The sequence below is a fragment of the Solanum pennellii genome, chromosome 7, assembly GCF_001406875.1.
Source record: "Solanum pennellii chromosome 7, SPENNV200".
Taxonomy (NCBI): Eukaryota; Viridiplantae; Streptophyta; class Magnoliopsida; order Solanales; family Solanaceae; genus Solanum; species Solanum pennellii.
In genome coordinates this window covers 72,784,717-72,808,290 of record NC_028643.1, presented here as the reverse complement: position 1 = coordinate 72,808,290, position 23,574 = coordinate 72,784,717, and the positions used below count along the sequence as shown (strand labels likewise).

Below are 23,574 nucleotides of genomic sequence, written 5' to 3'. Positions count from 1 at the left end.
ATGATTGACAACTGAAACTTATGTGTGAGGTTAATTATGAATTATCTAGATCCTCGTTAAATAAATATGTGAACTTAAAGTTCAAGAGATAATTCAGTTGCATAATGTTGCAAATCAGTTGCGATATAAATGCACTGACCCTATGATATAATTCAGCTGCAAATGATCCAATGTGAAGTCCTTGAAGGACAGAGTCTATGATATGCCGGAAGCGTAATAGACCAATCGATTCCAAATATAAAATTCCTTAAAGAAGGAAGGAGCAAATGATCAATATGGTCATGATAATGAGGCAAGTTCTATAAAAGAGCACATTGACATAACACTTCATAAAATCTTGAAAAAGGTTCAGGTACCTGAAATACTGAAAAATGAAGAGATCTTGATAAGTTATGTCTTGTTGGAATCGATATCAAATAACTGTCGACGGTATCTTTGATATGAGGTAGCGCTCAATGATATAAATTTTGACGAGGATCTTAAATTCAAATCTGTTATATAGTGTGGACAGATAAATGGTTGGCCAAGTAAAATGCACAATTCAAGTATATTTTGTTTCACTTTGAAAAGTGATATTTTGGACTGGTAGTCCATAAATCAAGGTATAATGTCAGTGGGGTACAAATAAATTATTATGCGATAGTATAACCGTAAGATATCAAATAAGGTTTGTGCCTTGGGGCATAAAGGTTTATCGCAAAAATCATGACATTATTAGAGATGTTTTCTCCTTTGGTGGATGCAATGAGGTTTGTTTTGATCTGGCAACATATGAAAACTTGAATGCATGTAATGAATAATTGTAATGTCTAGCTAGACAATGAAGGTTATATGAAAATCCTTGAAACATTCGAGGTGTCTGAAGCATATAAGAGTTTGAAAGAAACTTTTCCAATAAACTTCAAGAATCCTTATATGGATTGAAATAGTCAAGGAAGAAAAAGGGTACAAAAGAATGCCCTAATTGTCCTTGTATTTTTATGAAAAGGTCTTGGTAAGACAAAATTTTGTCCTGACCTACAGATTGGTAATTTGACAACTGAAATATTTGTCTAACAGTGCACATACACTGAAAAGTTTTGATGCAATTTTATATGGATAAATCGCATTCATTGAGTACCCCAATGATTATGAGATCACTTGACATAAATGATGATTCAATTTGATCTCAAAAGAAGGATGAAGAACTTCTTGGTGATGACACTCCATGTCTAGGGCACTAGTGCATCTTACTAACAATATTTGACCAGATATTTATTTTGCAGTAAATTTTCTTGCAAGATTCAGTTTCTCCCCGATAAAAGGACATTGAAATGGTGTTGAGCACATGATTGAATTGTAAGGTTGTTTGCTCGAATTGTTAAAATTAAGAGCACAGTTCCAAACTATGAAATTATTTTGATAATGCTGGTTGAATTAGCAGAAATTGTATGCCTCCAATTATAGCTAAATCATGGTTATGAGAACAAAACTCCCAAATAAGATTTGGTATGAGATAATTTTATTTAACATGTAGCAACACATGTATGCATCAAACCAACAAGGTTTCCCCATTAAAATTGGTTCAGGGTCAGGAACCATATAATTTTCATCTAAAATGTTGAATGTGCGGTTATGATTTTAATTGCTCCACCACGCATAAAGATGAACTTCCAAATAAGGTTGGAATAAATGTTAGATTTTCTAACATTAGGGGGAGAGATGATTGACAGCTGAAAATTATGTGTGAAGTTAATTATGAATTATCTAGATCCTCGTTAAATAAATATGTGAACTTAAAGTTCAAGGGATAATTCAGTTGCATAATGTTGCAAATCAGTTGCCAGATGAATGCACTGACCCAATGATATAATTCAGCTACAAATGCTCCAATGTGAAGTCCTTGAAGGACAGAGTCTATGATACGCCGGAAGCGTAATAAACCAATCGATTCCAAATATAAAATTCCTTGAAGAAGGAAGGAGCAAATGATCAATATGGTCATGATAATGAGGCAAGTGCTATAAAAGAGCACATTGACATAACACTTCATAAAATCTTGAAAAAGGTTCAGGTACCTGAAATAATGAAAAATGAAGAGATCTCGATAAGTTATGTCTTGTTGGAATCGATATCAAATAACCGTCGACGGTATCTTTGATATGAGGTAGCGCTCAATGATATAAATTGTGACGAGGATCTTGAATTCAAATCTGTCATATAGTGTGGACAGATAAATGGTTGGCCAAGTAAAATGCACAATTCAAGTATATTTTGTTTCACTTAGAAAAGTGACATTTTGGACTGGTAGTCCATAAATCAAGGTATAATGTCAGAGGGGTACAAATAAATTATTATGCGATAGTATAACCGTAAGATATCAAATACGGTTTGTGCCTTGGGGCATAAAGGTTTATCGCAAAAATCCTGACATTATTGGAGATGTTTTCTCCTTTGGTGGATGCAATGAGGTTTGTTTTGATCTGGCAACATATGAAAACTTGAATGCATGTAATGAATAATTGTAATGTCTAGCTAGACAATGAAGGTTATATGAAAATCCTTGAAACAATCGAGGTGTCTGAAGCATATAAGAGTTTGAAAGAAACTTTTCCAACAAAGCTTCAAGAATCCTTATATGGATTGAAATAGTCAAGGAAGAAAAAGGGTACAAAAGAATGACCCTAATTGTCCTTGTATTTTTATGAAAAGGTCTTGGTAAGACAAAATTTTGTCTTGACCTACAGATTGATAATTTGACAAATGAAATATTTGTCTAACAGTGCACATACACTGAAAAGTTTTGATGCAATTTTATATGGATAAATCGCATTCATTGAGTACCCCAATGATTATGAGATCACTTGACATAAATGATGATTCAGTTTGATCTCAAAAGAAGGATGAAGAGTTTCTTGGTGATGAAACTCTATCTTGGTGCAATCAGGGCACTAGTGCATCTTACTAACAATATTTGACCAGATATTTATTTTGCAGTAAATTTACTGGCAAGATTCAGTTTCTCCCCGATAAAAGGACATTGAAATGGTGTTGAGCACATGATTGAATATCCTCGAAGGACCATAGTTATGGGTTTATTCTATTCCGAGGAATCCAAGACAAAATTGATTGGTTACGCAGATGCAGAATATTTATCTGATCCGCATAAAGCTCTATCTCAAGCACGCTATGTGTTTGCATGTGGAGGCACAATAATATCCTGGCGATCAATGAAGCAAATGTTGCTATGCAGAAATAAAAGTCCTCCATGAAGCAAGTCGAAAGTGCGTCTGGTTGAGATAAATGACACACCATATTCAAGAAATGTGTGGTTTTTCTTTGAAAAAGAATATACCAACCACAATGTACGAAGATTGGAGACATCATCACAAGAAATTAAGTGATGTTTTAATCAGGGGGAGTATAATACGCGTTGCACTCTTTTTCCCTTGACCGAGGTTTTTTCCCACTGGGTTTTCCTGGCAAGGTTTTTAATGAGGCAACAAATAGTGCGTATCAAAAAATATGTGTACTCTGTTTCCTTCACTAGAATTTTTCCCCACAGGGTTTTTCCTAGTAAGGTTTTAACGAGGCACATTATCTATGGACATCCAAGGGGGAGTGTTATAAATCCATTGAATTGTGTGGATTGTCCTTGAGATATACTCAAGACTTAATTGTATTCATGTATACATGTTTCCAAGGGGATAAGAACCATTTGGATAACTATGTACCTACTAATTGGGCATTTATCATGAGGGCTTTTGGGGTGATATCTCAACTCTATAAATAGAGATATCATTCACCTTTTGTTATATACGCTTGAATAAAAAGAAAGTCTTATCTTCCATCTTACTTCTCTTGTCTTCTCTTTATGATTATATTCTTATAAGCTTAATTTTATAACAGTAGTTTAGTTTTTTTCTTTTTTTTGGGGTTTTGTTTAATATTATTTTGTGAAACCCTAAGGAAGCACTTTGTGGCGAGTATAATCTACTCTCTTCAATCGTTTACAATATTTTATAAGAAATGTAAATTGCACTAGGTAAATCTCATAATAATTGAATAACAAACAAAGATTGAATCCGCTCTAGGCTTTATAAGTAATTCTATCTCGTACCCTAATATTATTGATGTATGACATAATATAACGACAAAAAATACTCAATCTGAATTTAGCTCTAGGTTTTGTTAGTAATTTTATCCCGTACCCTAATATTATTGATTTATAACATTATAACGACAAAATAACAATACGTAATAACCATCCATACAAAATGTTAAATATCAAAATTATATACCGAATATCAAACGAAAAAAAAAAAAAACTATCACAAACCCTCATCCCCGTCTCAAACTCTTAAACCCAATTTCCCAAAAACCTTCCCAATTACAACAAACCCAAAAATTCTCACTGTTCCCAAACTGAAAGCCTATCAATGGCTGCACAGCTTACTTGTGTCACTGCCATTAACGACCTCCCCGATGTCATCCTCTCCAACATCATCGCCGTCGTCTCCGACGTCCGCAGCCGCAACTCCGCCTCCCTTGTCTGCCGGAAATGGATGGTCCTCGAACGTTCCACGCGCTCCTCCCTCACGCTCCGTGGCAACGTCCGTGACCTCATCATGTTACCCACTTGCTTCAGATCCGTTACTCACCTTGACCTCTCCCTTATCTCACCTTGGGGTCATCCACTCCTCTCCCCCACCGCCGTTGCTGACCCTTTCTTAATCGCCCAACTCCTCCACCACTCTTTTCCGGCCATCACTTCCCTCGTTCTGTACACGCGCAGCCCGTTAACCCTAAGGATCTTTCCTCCGTTATGGCCAAACCTCAAGGAAATCAAGCTTGTTCGATGGCATCAACGTCCGCAATTATCAGCTGGGGAGGAGCTCAGTATGCTATTTACAGAGAATTGCCCAAAGCTTCATTCGCTAGATTTGTCCAATTTTTACTGCTGGACCGATGATATTCCTGTTGCACTTGAATCTCATCCTACAGTTGCAGCTAATCTCACGAGCTTAAATCTCTTGAATTCGAGTTTTTCTGAAGGGTTTAAGTCTGATGAGATTAGCTCGATAACGCGAGCTTGCCCCAATTTGAAGGAGTTTCGTGTTGCTTGTGTGTTTGAACCCAGGTACTTTGGGTTTGTTGGTGATGAAGGTTTGGTTTCCATAGCTAATAATTGTCCTAAATTATCAGTGCTTCATTTGGCTGATACTTCAGCTTTATCAGACGCTAGGGGTGATCGAAATGATGAGGGGTTCACTCAAGAGGACGCGAAGTTTAGTGCTTCAACTTTGATTGAGGTATTTTCTGGTCTTCCACTACTTGAAGAGTTTGTTTTAGATGTTTGTAATAATGTTAGAGACACCGGTCCTGCGTTGGAAATTTTGAACAAGAAATGCCCCAAATTGAGATTGTTGAAGTTGGGGCAATTCCATGGTGTTTCTATGCCAATTGAATCAAAGTTGGATGGGGTGGCTCTTTGTGAAGGGCTTCAATCGTTGTCGATAAGGAATGTGGGGGATTTGAATGATATGGGTTTGATAGCTATAGGTAGAGGGTGTTCGAGGTTAACCAAGTTTGAGATTCAAGGTTGTAAGAAGATTACTATGAGGGGCATGAGGACACTAGCTTCTTTGCTTAAGAATACGTTGGTTGATGTCAAGATATCTTGCTGCAAGAATCTTGGAGCCTCTTATTCATTGAAAGCATTGGAACCAATACAGGATCGGATCCAAAGGCTTCACATTGATTGTGTTTGGGATAGTGTTGAAGAATTTGAGGATCTTGATGGTTATGGATATGGGTTTGATCTTAACGTGAACGATGGAGGTCAGGGATCAAGCAACTCTGCTGGTTCTGGGGACACATTTGAATGCGAGGAAGATGCATTCACGTTTAAACAGCAGAAAAGATGCAAGTATGAGAAAGTCAATAGCCATGCTAATGGACATAGTGGACGATCATGGGACCGGCTGCAATCCCTCTCTCTTTGGATTGAGGTTGGTGAGCTTCTGACTCCTTTAACAGCTGCAGGTCTTGAAGACTGTCCTAACTTAGAAGAGATCAAGATTAAAGTGGAAGGAGATTGCAGGCTATGGTCAAAACCTTCGGGGCGAGAATTTGGACTGAGCACCCTTCTATACTATCCTATGCTATCCAAGATGCATTTGGATTGTGGAGATACCATAGGATATGCACACACCGCGCCATCAGGGCAGATGGATTTGAGCTTGTGGGAAAGGTTTTATCTGTTAGGGATTGGGAATTTGAGCCTTACTGAACTTGATTACTGGCCACCACAAGATAGGGACGTTAACCAAAGGTGTCTATCCCTACCAGCAGCTGGGCTGCTACAAGAATGCGTCACTCTCAGGAAACTCTTCATCCATGGAACAGCACATGAACATTTCATGATGTTCTTTCTTAGGATCCCAAACTTAAGAGATGTACAACTGAGAGAAGATTATTATCCCGCACCAGAGAATGAAATGAGTACAGAGGTGAGGGCAGACTCCTTGAGTCGCTTTGAAGCTGCCCTAAACAGGCGCCCAATATCTGATTGATGCAAGGGGAGCTAATTGTCCAGTGCCTCAAAGAGTTTTATTTGGTTTGGATAATGTACTAATTATCCAGATCTCTTTATATGCATTATGGTTTTGTGCATTGACATCTGATGCACTTTGCTCAAATTGGGATGAAGAGGATGATCGCTAATCAAATTTGGGTCCCTGTTCTGCTTGCAAGGAGTGGAATTGTAGAATTAGGTAAACGAACTCTGCATTTGATTTCACAAAAAGGCTTAACGTTTCAACTATATTTCTACATACACGATATTTTTTCTAAAACTGGAAAATCACACAGTTACTACAACTTGAGCCGGACATTGTTAACACCTCTACCATGTTTTTTCCTGTACAGACAAAACAGATTGCTCTAACAGATTGCATACTCGCACTCTAACAGTCGGGTGAGAATTTCCGCGCAACTTGGTCTATCCTTGGGCTCAGCCCAACAGTCTGAAATGGAAAAAACGATGAGTCAGGGGATGTCAAAAAGCTAAAAGGAGAACATTATGGAGAGGAACAGAAGAACGGTGGAATACATGGGTCCATTGCATTTAGTTATACATTACGCCAGAAATACCTGCAATTAGTTGGCCAAGGGGTCCTTCAGGTATCTCTAGCCTTGATCCTTCATTGGCAACAATATAAACTACCTAAAAGGCACAAGGCAGTTGTTGTTACTTGATGTAGCCACGTGGAAATAAGACACTAACTTCCAAGACATAAGAAAAAACAATTAACCATAACAAAGGAGAGGTTAAATATTGGCATAACAAAGGAGAGGTTAAATATAGCGCACGTACCCTCTCTGGTGGTACGCCGTGCCATGGTCTTTCTAGGGTACAAAGCTCCCACATAATCACGCCAAGACTAAAAATGTCACATTTTTCTGTATAAGGCTCGTTTCGGATGAGCTCTGGAGCCATCCATTCAGGAGTGCCAGCTGCTGCAGTATCTCTCATAGGTGCATCTGTCATTATTTTCGAGAGCCCAAAATCACATATTTTGACACTCCAGTGCTTGTTCACAAGGCAGTTTGCACTTTTTAGATCACGGTGGACTATCTTCATCCGATGCATGCACATCAACCCTCTTAGTTGCCAACAGAAGCAAGAAACTAATCATAAATCCCGTCCTTGAGAAATATAAAAGTAGAAGCATGGTTGAGGTATTTTATTTAGAAGCTTCTGAAGCATTATGTAATAAAAAAACAATACATGGTTTGTATGTAATTAACGTGTGTTGAAGGGATTGTAATCAGCATTCATAGAAAAAGAAGAATGTCTCGAAAGGACATGGAATTTCATCATGCAACAGATTATTTAATTGGATCCAAATTAAACAATCAGCATCATAAGACTAAGGCATGCAAAACAGAATGTGGGTATTATTAGAATGCCTCCCGAAAATATTTCAAATCATTTTTTTCAAGTTACATTTGAAGAGCTTTCCTGCTATATGATTTTGTGTTTTGAGACCCCTGGACATATCATTGATGCTTAAAACAAAAAATTAACAGGAGCATTAATTAAAATATAAAAGAAAAGAGGATCACTAAAAAGCATTAAGAACCACCAAGTTATCTTGCAACACCAAAGACCAACAACAACCAACCTGCATATGTCACGAAGCATCTTGAGTCTCCTCCGCCAGTTAACTCTCTTCTTTTGACCACTTAAATGGATCAAAAAATATAGAGATCCCATCTCCATGAATTCAGTAACCATCGACAAATGAGGAGGCGTTGTGCATGCGCCAAGAAACAATATAACTGCAACCGTGGAAGGAAGGAGCAATATTATAGAGCCAAGTAAGAAAGAAAAGCCAATACGTGAAAAGAAAAAGATAAGAGAAATACCATTTGGATGCCGAAGACGGCTGAGAAATCAAAAAGAAAAAAAACTCAAAGTTAGAACATTTCGAAGTCAAAAGGAGTTAGGCCAATCCTAGAAAGACACAATACCTAAGAATGGAGATCTCATTGCAGAAGTCCTCCATGTTTTCCTCTGTAAGATCTTGCTCCAGGAAAACTTTAATCGCAACATCAGTTCCATTCCAAATTCCTCGAAAAACTTCTCCAAAGAATCCTGCAAATATAGCCAGATTGTTTAGACCTCAAACTCCCAAATACATATTCAGAGTGGTGGAAGAAAAAGCAGATTAACATAACATAGGAGAGCATATATTTGGACCTTGATCACTTTGAAGATATATTTAAGTAGAAGACTTCTAAATTTTTTTAGTAGCAAACCTAAATTTATTATGTTTCTCCATTCTTTAGCTCCATATGTATCCACATCATATACATCATTTCGGATATAATGTTGTAAGACAGTTAGCTCTCCATGTGGTGTAGGCATAACACCATCCCCTGGTGGCGCATTATCTCCAACGCGCGCTCCATTTGATCTTTTTTGCTTATATACATTATGTACCTTTTGTTGGTGAACTAAGATAGTGTTCAACTGAACAAAGGTATGCCCCTCCTATATTTCTAACAATCTATCTATACAGCAAAGAATTTCTTTCTCATTCCATAAATACAAGTATTGCACTCTTACCACTAGACACGTATCTGCTATTATTCTTGGGAGTTGGGAGCATCCACCAAATGTTTAATATAGTATCATCCCTGCCAGAAAGCATAAGTATGGGTTGGACCTAAAACTAAAGAAGGTGACCAACAGTCTACCCATGCTCCTTAAATGAACACCACCACCCAGTTACAATTATCTCCTTCCTAAGTTATCGCCATCAATAGGACTCCCCACAAAGCACACCACTTTTTAGGTGCCATTGATGATTTCCAAAAAAGTCTTGCCATATACATTCTCCAGAAAACGGTTTGAAAATCATTACCAAAATAACTAATCACCGCCCACCACCCAAAGGAAAACATTTTTGTAGCTAAAAAGTCTTTGCGGAAAATCGATAAAGGACTTCACTTTTCAATGTAGTTGCCCACACCGTATATCAACAAAACCACATTATGTTCCGGTTCCTTAGAGCCCGTAGTTTTGAAAAAATGAACTTCTCTTCATTATGCAGTTCCACAAACTATTATGTGTGATTATGTAACCTCATAAATAACCAACCCTATAGACCATTACGTTGTATCTCTACTTCTCAGAGCATGCTCTTGCATAAAGTCCCTGTAACCACCTTACTAGGATAGCTTGATGAAAGTGGAAAATCCAAGCTGTTTTCTATGCCAAACTCAAAGCACAAAGTGATCAAACACATTATGATAAACATCAACCAAGGTTTCTCACTCATCAAAGTTCACAGCGCATGATCAATCAGTATTAGTATAATAGTTGGCAGGCTAAGCTCAAGGAGCAGTGACAACAGTCTCAAATCAGCTCATTGTGGACTCATTAGTTGGTACAAAAGCAATAAGTGCAACCAAATGAATTTAAAACAAAAAAAATGAAGCATAAAATACAACACTGCCACTTGGAAAAATGATTTCAAATAAACTCACCAATCCCAATACGAGTGCCAACAGTCAACTCAGAGAAGTCTATATTCCATTCTTCAAAAGGTAGAAGAGGCTTATTCACGAACATCGGTGATTCCAAAATCTTATTCCAGGTTGAGACCATTTTGTCATTCATCTGCCCCCTTCCTTCCAGAGCCTGCCTCCTGAATTCATGGGGAGACGAGGGTAATGATACTGCCTTCTGGGAGCTCATGTGTTCTCTTGACAATGGAAACATGGAAGACTGTCCACGCGATATTTCAGGGTCGTCATGGTGAAAATCAGACACCTAAAAATACAAATCGTTTGGCCAACACACAGAGATAGAAAGAGACAATCCATCAAATACTGTTTCGTATATTCAATTAGGGTTAAGATAGAATATTGTAATAATCAGAGATCCCATTATTTTTCACCATGAACTAAGATAATAACATTCATTTATTAAGAGGAAAACAACTCCAAAAGATACTCGTATGCAACTTCATTCCGGTGAAATTAAGAGAGTGAAAGATCCCTAGAGAAAAGGACAGCCACAGAATCGAGAAAAAAATTCAACAAGAGTGTATACTGCCGCTCATTTTAACCTGTAGGCGGTTAGAAAAACCCAACTATTTCCAGAGTGAAAGACATCAAAGTATTAGGAATCTCAAAACCAGAGAGAAATGGTAGCTTACATTTTTTTGAAGATCCAATGTCCCGCCTCTGTCATTTGAAGAATGGGGGGATGAGCTATTTTCCCCTTGTTCTCTTCGATTCTGCTTCATTGCTTCATTCATTGCTCGAACCGCCCTGGTTTCGTGCATGAAACAAAAAACGGCATAAGTCAACGAAGGACATGGTTGTTAAGTCTTCTTAACAACATCTCTGACAGCGTCCATATTGTTATGAAGTACATCTATATCCAGGCACAAGTTCTAAGCACTAAGTTCTTTTTTTTTCGTACAGAAAACATAGGGTGCTTACTAACATTCTTGGAATATATCACAAAAGATTGATAATAACACAATTTAGTTAAATTCTCACTTGTACAAATTAATACCAAAAAGATGAGCCTATGAACTACAAGTGAAGACATTTATGATGATATTACAATATCTACCTTACGATGTCATCGCCAATTTCTGGAGTAATACTAATACTTCTTCTTCGTAACCTGCGTGGTTCAGATGTAGATGCTCCTTCTGACCTGTGTATAGAAACAGTCAAAATTCAGCAAGTTTCTGACAATTATGAAGGTTTATTATGCTCAAAAGTCTTCACAAGTCGATCCATTTTTTTTGACGACAAGGAAACCCGCAGCCGCTACCCTTTTGGGTGCGCACGGGGTAAAACCCCGCTCCTATGCAATAGCTCGCAAACCACATAGAAGAGGAAGTCGATCCATTTTTAAACAGGTAAATTTAAAGAGCGTGCATATGTTAGAAAAGAAGAGATTATGGAAATTTTAACTCACATAAATATATATAGCTCTGAGTTACCCATCCCATAAAACATCAAAAGGTAATGATTGTGTCAAATAGACTAAAGATGAACAAAGTTTAGACCATTATCCCATTTTAAAGGGAGAAACTATGCAACGTTTTAACTCTAAATCTGAGACGCTCCACAGAAAGATGAGATAAAAAAGACATAGTATGGAACACCCAGTACTCAGAATTCTTCTACCAAAAAACTATTCGCCATCCATCTCAAGTCAATATTACGTCTTATTAGTTCCACTGTAAAGGACTTATTTTTGTTCAATCTGTTCTTTTTCTCTTTAATGATTTGTAAAAAGAAATGTGTCATCATTATCCAAGTAATATCAAACACTTCCAGATTAGAGTCTTAAGAAACATAATTACTACATCAAATATTTTAAAGAACAAATAATAGCTTTCCAGCAAGGGGAAATATTGACAAAATTGTATCTTATAAGTTTGGAATAACTTATAAAAAATTACAAGGGTAATAGGACCAAATACCAACACACTGAAATCCTAATTAGTATGCATATGCACTCTTGTACTAACTCTATCAGCTATGCAAAACCCATCCTCAATAGCTATTAAGCACTTTCATAAAAAACTAGTAGTTAAGACAACTGATCAGGAAGGCAAATATCCATGTTTGAAGATACTATTAAACTTGATGGAATTTCATCAACAGAAATATTTTCACATGAGGTGGCTGCTGAGGTATGCACTTGTGTCTTCTACAGAAAACATGCTTAATTAACATCAAAATATTGCATTCAGCAGTTCATTTTAAGCAACATTAGCCTCTCTGATTGTCAACTCAAGCGAATGAACCAAACTACTGTGAACTGGGAAGTGGGCACCCTAAATGTGAATGGCAATAACATGTGAGATGAACCAAAATAACAGCAGGAACAAAAAGAACAATTTGAGTGCTTTATGTATGTCAATGTTTTGCTGAAATGCTGATATAAACTCATAGGAAACTGAAAACAAGACCAGAATTAAATACCTTGATGTAGCAACATCATCTGAATAATCTTTGAATGTTTTGGTATCACCACTAAGCATAGACCTGGCACGTGCTCGAAATGAAGGATGCTCCGGACTAGAGATTTGAAGTGAGAGAAGAACATAATTAGACGAAACCATCCATTACAGTAAAATGAACAGCTCAGTTTAATGGAAATGAAGAGAGCCACTTGATGTGTTGAAAACATTGCAACCTTACATCTTTCCGTAACATTGTTTGAAACCTATATGATACCTCTTTAGCATGACAAAAATATCTTTTGATTTGCGGAGATTGATAAGAAAAAACTGAGAAGCTTTCAAAGATATAACTACACGTCTAGGACTCTTTATTCAAACCAGGATGCTATACATGTACATGTGAGATGCCAATTTTTTTTTTCCTGGATTATAAGACATGTTAAAAAACAAAGAAAATAAGGGAAATCTTAAAGAGCCTTCTAAAATTTGCTAGTTCAATATTAGCTGAGTCAAAATTAGTGTTACCATTTAACCACAAAATGCAGCAGAGTTAAAAGTAAATAAATAAATGGTATACAAGTACATGTGAGATGCCAGATTCATTTTTGGATCATAAGACATGTTTGAAATGACAAAAAGTAGTGAAATCATCAAGCCTTCTAAAACTCAGTTCAATATAGCTTATTCAAAGTGGTGTTACAAATTAAACACAAAGTGAAGCAGTAACAAGAGTAAATAAATAAATTAGAAGAAGACCAATGATTAAAATTAAAACAATTCAAATATCCTACTAGTCACACTAGAACCAGCTCAAAAAGAAAAAACCAAGCTAACTGTTCAGAAACAAGTAAACAACCGCACAAATTTGTGCAAGTGGTGAATGACACCTTATGCCATGTTTGTTCCCTTTGTTACCTATCAAAAACAAAATAATTTGTTCCCTATAAATATAAATCATAGAAAAGAGCAAATGCTTAAAAGCTGTTTCCGACTATTTGTTGTAATAGTCCAAACCAAGCATGATGTTCAATTTCTCAACAAGCTACTTTTAGATATCCAGGAAGCTAGTAAATTTCATATCACTTTCTAGTAACTAGTAACAGTGATAATGAACATATACATGTTCTCCATTTTCAGGATCATTTTGAAAAAAGCCATACTATTGCATCACGATATGAAGTTCAGATTTTAAACTAAAGAATTCAGTACTGTGTAATGCAAACCAAGTAATTTTGAGACACTTGAAATTCGCCAACAAAAACACACATTATATACAAGATCTCGTAACACAAAGATTTTAAATACCATGTTTCAAAGGCACATCGAACTCTGCAGTTAAAGCTACCCAGCATTATAAATAGACTTTATTAAGCTAAACATTGCTTGCCCTGCACATTATGCTGATTATACACATGCTTGTGCAAGGACATTTTCTTAGTTCATTAAGTTCTAATCAGAATTTAAAAACTAAGGTCACCAGATCAAAACGGTACACCTATTTGCATGTCAATTATATACACATACGCAGGGGAAACTGCAATCAGAGGACTTCAAATGATTTTATTTTAGTAAGTTAACTGTAAAGATCAGAAAAATGATTTGATCCAGAGTGTATTTTGTTGGTATGATCTCATCCAAAATTGGAAAACTGATAAAGAGCTTCATTGCATATGTAAGGCAAAATCAATTGAAATAGGAGTCATGGCCATAGAAAAGTAAACCTTGAACTAACTTCATCAAAAAAAAAAAGTAAACCTTGAACTGACTTCAAAAAGAAAGAAAAGTAACCTTGAACTAGCAGTCCTTTGTTCAGTGATAACTTTCCTTCGGCTCCTTCTCCAAGCTGCAGTAGCAATATTGGGTTCGCTGTGCGAGAAACTGATACATAAAAATAGATCCAATAGGAAATAAGATCCACAGAACAGAAAGAGAAAAAAGACAGATGAACATTCCGAATTTCCTTTGCTCAAAGAGGATACAATGAAATGTCAATGTTATTATGCAAAAGCATGATTCTTAGCCGAGTGAAATAATACCTCAATTTTCTGTCAATGGAAGTAGACCGCAACATCATATTCCTCAATGAAGGTCCTGCGGCATTTGAAGATGCTTCTAGTCTCCTCTGGCATTGAAGGGCATCATCTTTCTCGGAACTGTAGAATATATAAAAAGATCAATTAAAAATGAAGATAGGAAAAGAAGAAATGAAACTGCATCTTCACCCGCAAAAACGAACTTCCTGCAGATTACAACATGTTGACAATGATATTGCTACAGAAAATGTCGACAATGATAATGCAACAGAAAAAGATGAAAAGGATTATAGCAATTAAACTTGAACAATATTAATTAAAAAGTGAGAGAGATTTTGATCTAACCTCTCAGGATCAATTCTCTCTGAAAACCCATAAAGAGGACTATTAGGCTCCAATGGTGAATCACAGGAATCATTTTCTGCAGAATCACTCTCTCCAGCAGCAGATATGTGGGTCATGAAAATAGCCTTTGCTGATCGAGGAATAAGTTGACCAGGAAAACGCATAAGGTCGACAAGCAGTTCCACAGAATTTAACACAACTATAACAGACATATGTTTAGATGAGTCTACACATTCAGAAGCTCCATCAGCAGGCAACCCCTAATTAAGAAACACAGAAATATTATAAGGTTAAGTTTCACGAAAAGTTGGCAAAGAAAGAAAATGAAGTGAGAATTCATAAGTAGCAATACAACATTTTTCAGTATGAGTTTAGAGGTCAAACATGGAATTCACAAAAACAAGGGAACTACAATTGTTTTTCCTTCAGAGAAAAGCTTACCACAACAAGTTGACTTTCAACACCTACAGTATCCGCTAATACTTTGAACAGTATTGCTCGAGAACGGCATGACCCATGCTTTATTTGACCCAACATCTGGATGCCTCGGATGTCAGAAATGTGAGAGCTTTCTTCAAGAGCAGCTTTCGAAGGACTTAGTTCAGGGTTTGATCTTTTGAAAACATCAGATACCTATGTAAGGAGTCATTCAAACAACATATAAAATGATAAAATGTCCAAGGAAGATGCTTAACATCAACTTCAACCTTTATCTTTGACTACAACAAGAAAATACCGAATATATTCCTACATGGGGTGTGGGCAAGATGGGTTGTTGTGAGTGTATTGGGAAAAAAATTTAACAAAGAGGGCTCTTAGGGGGGGAAGAAAAAGTTCTAACTGCAGCAACAAAATAATAAGTGCCAGAACATGTTCGAATTATCTCTGTGCAACCCAAGAAAACAGAGTTAAATTGACAGGACGGCCACTCAAGAAACATCGCCATAAAGAAAACAAGTAATTTGACATGGAAACAAGCAGAAAAAAGAAAGCAAAGGAAAATGCTGTGTCAAAAATTATAGCACAGTGAAGATAAAGTAAAGAAATATGAAAACCCACCAATCCAGCTATCTTTTTTATAATAGCTGCAGGATTTGAGCCTAAACCTTTCACTAGTGCGACAATCAGTTGCTTTAGCATAGAAAGCTTCTTGTCTTTCTCAAAATCGACAAGTATAATATCTGCTCTTAAACCCTCCAAGTCCAGCGCCTGAAGTTCATCAAAAGTGGGAATATCTTCAAAAATCTCTTTGAGCCTTTTCTCCTGAGACAAAAAGGATAAAGAAAAGGGCATTCAAATAAAATCAAAACAAGTGCTAGTCAAAAACACATGCCAGCATCCACATTAGGAGATACAAGAAGGAACAAATGGAATACTAAATTAACCATTAGTTCAGCTTCTAAAGAACAAAAAAATTTATATATTATTCAATGGAAATCAAATAACAAGCACCGTCGAATAGAAACTAAAAGAAATTTTATGGTGCTCACAGCAACAACTGAGTAGAAACCATTTGGAATTGGGTCTGACAGTGTTCCAGTTTTCCAGAGAATCTGTGAAGCAGTCTGACATGGAAGCCTATCATGTATTTCATTTTCACTTGGTTCCTTGTTCCTCAAGTTCTCTTCTTTACTATCAAGACTAACAGATCCAAACTTTTCAACAAAATCTGAAGGCCAACATGCAGCCCCTGGGGACCTCTGCTCTGAGGGCCCAACTTCATCTCCTCTCTCTTCCATGCCAGCAGATAGTTTAGTTGCAATAGAACCTCCTAGACAGCTACTCCATAAAAGAGTTTATCCATCTGACACTTGTTCTTAGAAAACAGACTATCATTAATAAGGAGCTTCTCCTCCTCCAACCTGCCCAAGCTTGATGCCGTAAAATCTGCAAACATAAAATATTTGGACGTCAGCGAACATGATTCTAAAATAGATGGCTCTATATGATAAGTTTAAAAGGTTAGAGGACTCATAAGGGATAGAGCATGAATGACAGCAAAAACTACTGAAGGGCCACTAAAGTATGGAACTCCTGCTGCTTCAAAACGAAACAGAAATAAGGGATATAATCGAAGTGGATAAAGAATCTCTATTTCAAGAATCAGAGCCTGTTTGGCTTAACTTAAACAAGTAGTTTTTAAAAAGTCAAACTACAGTAACTTTTAAGTTAAAAAATAGAAAGTAGGGGAGTACGTACTCTTAACATTTAACCTTTTTCAAGTCATTTAAACTTAGTTTAAGTTATTTTTAACTTTGCCAAACACTCCCAAAATCTAAAAATGACTTAAAAGTAGGTTTGACCAACTTTTAAGCCAATCCAAATAGGCTCTCAGACAGCAAATAGTATGACATCTGAAAAAATTAACACTACCAATTTATACTGATGAAAAATAGATAGTGACACCGCAACTTTACTAAGTTGCTTGGGCGTTTGGCTTCCAGAATAGTCTTTTCACTTTGTCAGTTTGTCTTCTGATGTCTTTATCCCACAATAATGTACAGCGTTTCTAGTGTCTTTAATTTGTACTTTTTGCTGCTACTGGAACTAGAAATCCACATATGAGAAGGTGTGGGCGCATTAACCAAAGGGGAAGTTCAATGATCTTCATCTGGATTTAACTTAGATAATTGCTATGTTAAACTATCTAAAGTGGTGAAGTGCTGTGCATTGGAGAATTGATCAACATATAAACAAGATATCCCAAATCTCAATCGTAAGAGATTGCATCAGATTGCCCTCCAGTATGCAATGTTCCAAATGAAATGAACCATGGTTAACCAACAAAATGTGCCGAGTGTTGCTGCTTACCAAATAGTTTTACACCAGAGCAGATGTAATAAAAAAAACACTATATGCATTAAGCCAATAGAATACACCTTCACAAGAAGAATTACAAACATTACTATTTATTTCCCAAACCAACCTTACTTTGCTGACAAATGACTTTCCGTCAAAACTAGCAAATGTAACTACCCAAATCACATCAAAGTATACTACACAACGCAATATAAATTCAGTAGAAGTATGATATCATCTAGGTTCTAACTACCGAGGCAACAAATAAATTAATTTGCAACATCATCATTCATGAACTTGTCCGAATCCAACATTGACCATTTCACTAGGCTTAACACAACAACTTAATTAAAACTCCTCATAAGAACCCACAGAAGACTCGAATAGCAAGATAATACCAAGAATTAGATAATCAACAAGCTGAATTTAACAACCCTACTTTGCTGACAAATGAATTTTCATCAAAAGCATCACAAATCACATTGAACAACACTACACTACATAACTCAATATTAATTTAGTAGAATTTTGATATCATTTAGGTTCTAACTACTGAAGCAACAGATAAATAATCAACAACCTGAATTTAACAACCCTACTTTGCTGGCAAAAGAATTCTCGTCAAAAGCATCAAAACTATCAAATGTACTACCCAAATCACATCGAACAACACAAAACTACACTACACAATGCAATATCAATTCAGTAGAAGTTTGATATCATATAGGTTCTAACTACCGAAGAAACTGATAAATTGATGTGAAACTCATCTTTCATGAACTGAATTGCAGTCAAAATTCAGCACCAATACAGTTCCAAATCTGAACATTGACCGTTCACTAGACTCAACATAACAATTTAATTAGAATTCCTTATAAGAACCTACGGAAGACTCAAAAGCAAGATTATACCAAGAATTAGATAATCATCAATGTGAATTTAACAACCCTACTTTGCTGGCAAATGAATTTTCGTCAAACTCATCAAAACTAACAAATGTACTACCCAAATCACATCAAAGTATACTACACTACACAACGCAATATTAATTCACTAGAAGTTTGATATCATTTAGGTTCTAACTACCGAAGCAACAGATAAATTGATTTGCAGATTCATCTTTCATGAACTGGAGTGCTGTCAACATTCAGCACCAATACAGTCCCTAATCCGAACATTAATCATTTCACTAGGCTTAACACAACAATTTAATTAGAACTCCTCTAAGAACCCATGGAAGACTCTAAAAGCAAGATAATACCAAGAATTAGATAATCAACAAGCTGAATTTAACAACCCTATCAAAACAAACAAATGTACTACCCAAATCACATCAAACTACACTAAACTACACAACGTAATATCATTTCAGTAGAAGTTTGATATCATTTCCATCTGCCAAAGCAACCGAGAAATTGATTTGCAATTCATCTTTAATGAACTGGCGTATAGTCAAATTTCAGCACGAATACAGTTCCTAATCCGAACATTGAACATTACACTAGGCTTAACACAACAATTGAATTAACACTCCTCATAAGAACTGACGGAAGACTCGCAAGGAAGATAATACCAAGAATTAGACAATCAACAAACTGAATTCAACAAGAACACATGCAAATAATACTTACCGAATCTGAAATTGATGAATACAACAGCAATATCAAAAGAAGAAGAAAAAATCGTGATCGGAGAGTTACCAGTAGAGTAGATCTTAGAAAATGAATCTGGAGCTACTTCACTAACAAAGCGATTATCGCCATTTCTAATCCTTCATCGCTTGAAGATTCAGCTTCTTGTCGCAATCGTCAGTTTACACCTCTCACAAAGACGATACCAAACTCTAGAGAGAGAAAGCGAGAAAAAGAGAGAGAGAGGGAGGCGGGGATTGTGTTTGATTATATTTTTGGGTCTCTGTGTTCGTATCAATTGTTATATTGATGCATCCACCAAGAAAGCGATGGCGTTTTATTTATACTTTAATTTTATTTAATTTAAATTAAACTTGTGATCTTTCTATTTTGCATTCAGGTACAAGCATCGAATCGTATTGTACAAGTTCAGCAGGCGCAAAGGTAGCTCAATTTTAGTCAACAGTCAATGAAATTAGGAATTAAATTCCATAATTTCGGGAAACTAAGGAATATACTACTACTCCGTTCACTTTTATCTGTACACTATTTTAAAAATAAATTTTTATTTTCATACGTCAGATAAAGATAATTACTATATTTTTCCTGTTTTATCTTTAGCATTATGCATCAATTTTTAAGGAATAAAATAGTATGGCCAAATATATAAGCAGATTCCTAAACTTGTTGGGTTTTTTTCCTCAGGTACTTCAACTACGTCATTTTTCTATTGAATCATTGAATCCCCATAATTTGTTCCGTTTAAACAAACACCGTTGTCTGATGTGAAACCATATTTATGAGGGGTATTGATAGAGAATACATATGTTGTTCTACAACTCATTGGTCCAATTGATAGTGAAAAACGTTCGAAAATAATTGTGTTTTACTTAAGTCATTTGAACACATTAGAAAACAAATGAGACTAACATGGTTTGTCTTCGTTCCTTCAATCAAAATGATTCAATTCGAACACAGTTGAAGGCATTTACAATAGAAAAGCCGATTAAAATCAACCAACAGTGTTTTAAATGAACAAATTATGGGTGGTTCAATGATTCAATAGAAAAATGACGTAATTGAGGTACCCGAGGGAAAAACCCATCAAGTTTAGGGATCTGTTTATGCATTTGGCCAAACAGTATTGTTTTCTTATTAGTTATGTCAACTCCAGATACATGACAAGCAAAACTGAATGAAAGAAGTATTATTATATTTTAACAAAAATTGTTACATCATATGATATCAGTATTAGGATTGGTTAAATTTAAATCCATATTAAGATAGAATTAGCCGTTCAATTACGATCTTACGAGCTAGCTTTGTAAAATCATTAATTAAAGTGTGATTTGATTAAAGTAATTTTTTTTTTAAAAATGATTTCATATTCAAAGCTTTGTTAATATTTACATTGAAGAATTTCACATTACGATTAAAGTTTTTTTTTTTAAAGAATAATTTCATATTCAAAATTCAATCTCAAAATCTCTAATTACAAAGAAAAAAAATACGTAAAACGTTGGCGGCCCACGGAAAAAAAAGGCAAAAAGTGTGATTTGAAGGAGGTGTGAGTCACGTGCGTGATGAGGGGGAGGGGGAGTTTGGTTGCCTGTTAACTCCGACAAGGCAGCTGGCAAAGTGGGGGTGGCTTACCAACATCCACATCTTCATCCGCGTGAATCCTTTTAAACTTTAAGCACTGTTTCTTCTCTTTTTAAAATATTTATTTTTTTCTTTATTTAATATTCGATACTCACATTAAAATTTGATTAAATTCAAATTCGCATTTAAAAATTTCGCATCAAAGGTAAAATACTCCTAATAAAAATGATTTTGTACTTATCAATTCAAATTAAAAATCTCTTAATTAAAGATAAAAGACTACTTGTCACTCTATCACGACCCTTCTCGATAAATATTCATCTTCTCTCAGCTGGCGGAGCACTCAATTCTTTTGAAAAGAAAAGGCTTTTTAAAAAAAATTAAAAATCACACCAACTTATTCTAAGTATAAAACATCAATTTAAGTGACGTATTAATGAATATAGTCATGCAAAGTCGTGGAAGAGTAAATGCTACTCATAAAAGAAAATTGTGATGATAAATTAAATTAATATTTTATGATTATTTCAAATTTTGAAATAGTTTTTGAATAAAATTAACATAGCTTTAAAGCGCATGAACAAATTCAACACATATGTTGGAGCATGAGACATTGACAAATCAAACTCAAGAAATAATTCACAAAAGTTCAGACTTTATAGTTCAAATATTTATCAATTCTAATTTTAGGAATAAACGGTTCAAACTATTACCAGTTCAATTATAGTAATGGCTAACAAAAATCAAATTTTTATAAGTTAAGTGTGAACAAAAATTTCAAATTTCTCAAATAGTCCATTAAATTTGTCATATAGCCGTTTAAATTTCAACAACAATTTATGAAGTTTGTTTGCTTTCCACATTGAAAGGTAGCTAAACATCGAATAAATTTAAAATATTGACTAAAATTTAGTTATTTATTTGTTAATTTCTCCCAAGTTGCTATGACCAATGAAACAAAAATTGCTAAATGATGGACCGACATGAACAAGTAGCCAAATGTGTATCATGTATTTTAAAGGGAAAAAACGTGAACAATTAGAAGCCTCGATCTTCACCAAATTAGGGTTAGAGTCAAATTTTGACTTTTGAGATCAAGGAAATTGATTGGGTCCAATTCACACCGGACGCAATTTATTTTAGATATAATATTTACTTCGTCTAAAATTAAATATTATTTTAGTATGAATTTTTTTTTAAAAAAAATAAGTGTCGTTTTTTTTAAAAAGATTTGATTAAATGTGCAATTTTACTAAACTCACTTAGTCTTTATTAATGATATTTCATAACTTTGAGTTTGACTCCTACGATGAATTAGTTTTAGTGTATTTCACGTGAATTTTTTTAATTTTTTTTTCAAAATATTTAACTTATCATTAGTATTCATAAACTTCATGCGAAAGTATGTCTACTCATTTTCATTAAACAATTGATTATAGTAGAATAGTCATGTCATTATAGACTAAGTGAGTCGATAAATAGATATGTGACATCTGCCTGTAAAGTTAAGTTTAATATTCAAAATTTAGATATACAAAATGTATCAAATTTAACTTTAAAATAGTAAAATTGTTAATTCATAAATTCTAAAATTTATTTCAAAATGATTAAACTTGTAAAAGGTTGAGATCTTCGACTATTCCTTAAATGGGATCCTCAAAGTGGCTATATGTGCACGTTGGTCATTTTGATGGGCAAAATGTTTTAAGCCCATTAGAATTTAAATGATTCGGCTAAAATTTATAAGAGCAACTTTCACATATAACAAACAAAAAATTCATATTTGTATGTTATAGCAAAGTTTGCATAATTGCGCTTCATAGCAAACATAAAACTGTATAATTCGCTATACATATACAATTGTATTGTATAATTCGCTGGCCTATTTCGCTGCAATTGTATAATTCGCTATCCTATTTCACTGCGATTGTATAATGCACAATTGTATAATTCGCTGCCAGTTTCGCTGCAATATTTTTATAAAATTTACTTTGCATACAGTTGAATCAAATTAAAATGTATGTATATTGCATAATTATAAGTGTATAGCAAGAAGATATATGTTTTTCTCTCGCTTTATACAAAAACAGAAACACAATATATACACTTCTGTTGTATAAAGCTAGAGAAAATTGTATTTCACTGCAATTGTATAATTCGCAATTGTATAATTCGTTGGCCTTTTTCTCTGCAATATTTGAAGTAAAATGTTTGTAAATTGTATAATTAAGTGTATAACACAAAGATATATATTATTGTATGTGTATATACAATTTTCTCTCGCTTTATACAAAACAGAAACAGAATTATACACTTCTGTGTATAAAGCGAGAGAGGCGAGCGAGAATGGAGAGTGGCTAGCGAGATTTCTGGGAGAGAGACGTTGGCAAATTTTAGCTAACATTTGCTATGGAGCACAATTAAATCAAACCCTAGCTATTCCATTTATTTTAGGTTATTAGTTTGCTATTATATACAATTTTCCCTACTTATAAAGAGTCAAATCGACTTATAAGTATATTTAACTTATTTACGTGTTCGATAAACACTAAAATGATTGTAAATTAATATCAATGAAAAAGTTATTACCCCACACCCCCTCTCTGTACCCTCACCCTCACCTCCCAAAGTATATTTATTTATCTAGATTATGTACAAATGCTTTAAAAATAATTT

The 23,574-nt window shown here is 35.0% G+C and overlaps 2 protein-coding genes across 3 annotated transcripts; one reads left to right on the top strand and one right to left on the bottom strand.

The window, feature by feature from the left end:
• Nucleotides 1-4,285: 4,285 nt before the first annotated feature.
• LOC107026050 (F-box/LRR-repeat MAX2 homolog A-like) lies at nt 4,286-7,015 on the top strand. The gene is made up of 2 exons (XM_015226888.2): nt 4,286-6,755; nt 6,910-7,015. Exon 1 carries the CDS (start codon nt 4,419-4,421, stop codon nt 6,552-6,554), a length of 2,136 nt encoding a protein of 711 aa, XP_015082374.1. The 5' UTR covers nt 4,286-4,418; the 3' UTR covers nt 6,555-6,755; nt 6,910-7,015.
• On the bottom strand, nt 6,752-19,586 carry LOC107026049 (probable serine/threonine-protein kinase SIS8). Of its 2 annotated transcripts, XM_015226885.2 has the most exons (17): nt 19,366-19,586; nt 16,357-16,753; nt 15,926-16,129; nt 15,308-15,499; nt 14,867-15,126; nt 14,525-14,641; nt 14,277-14,366; nt 12,508-12,603; nt 11,138-11,224; nt 10,713-10,827; nt 10,039-10,324; nt 8,518-8,641; nt 8,413-8,432; nt 8,169-8,325; nt 7,358-7,646; nt 7,135-7,207; nt 6,752-7,007 (listed from the first exon to the last, which is right to left on the bottom strand). In XM_015226885.2, exons 2-17 carry the CDS (start codon nt 16,603-16,605, stop codon nt 6,925-6,927), a joined length of 2,442 nt encoding a protein of 813 aa, XP_015082371.1. In that variant the 5' UTR covers nt 16,606-16,753; nt 19,366-19,586; the 3' UTR covers nt 6,752-6,924. The 2 variants fall into 2 exon arrangements, with proteins under 2 accessions (XP_015082371.1, XP_015082372.1); XM_015226886.2 differs by lacking the exons at nt 6,752-7,007; nt 7,135-7,207 and having other exon boundaries at nt 7,469-7,689.
• Between the last annotated feature and the right edge of the window lie 3,988 nt (nt 19,587-23,574).

Excerpts from the sequence above, each read along its gene's own strand:
- LOC107026050 (XM_015226888.2), top strand. The coding sequence starts at position 4,419 with ATGGCTGCACAGCTTACTTGTGTCACTGCCATTAACGACCTCCCCGAT.
- LOC107026049 (XM_015226885.2), bottom strand. The coding sequence starts at position 16,605 with ATGGAAGAGAGAGGAGATGAAGTTGGGCCCTCAGAGCAGAGGTCCCCA. Across the intron at positions 16,130-16,356 it reads GTTTCTACTCAGTTGTTGCT|GAGAAAAGGCTCAAAGAGAT; the intron begins GTGAGCACCATA and ends TTTTTGTCTCAG. Across the intron at positions 8,326-8,412 it reads CCGTCTTCGGCATCCAAATG|TTATATTGTTTCTTGGCGCA; the intron begins GTATTTCTCTTA and ends CCACGGTTGCAG.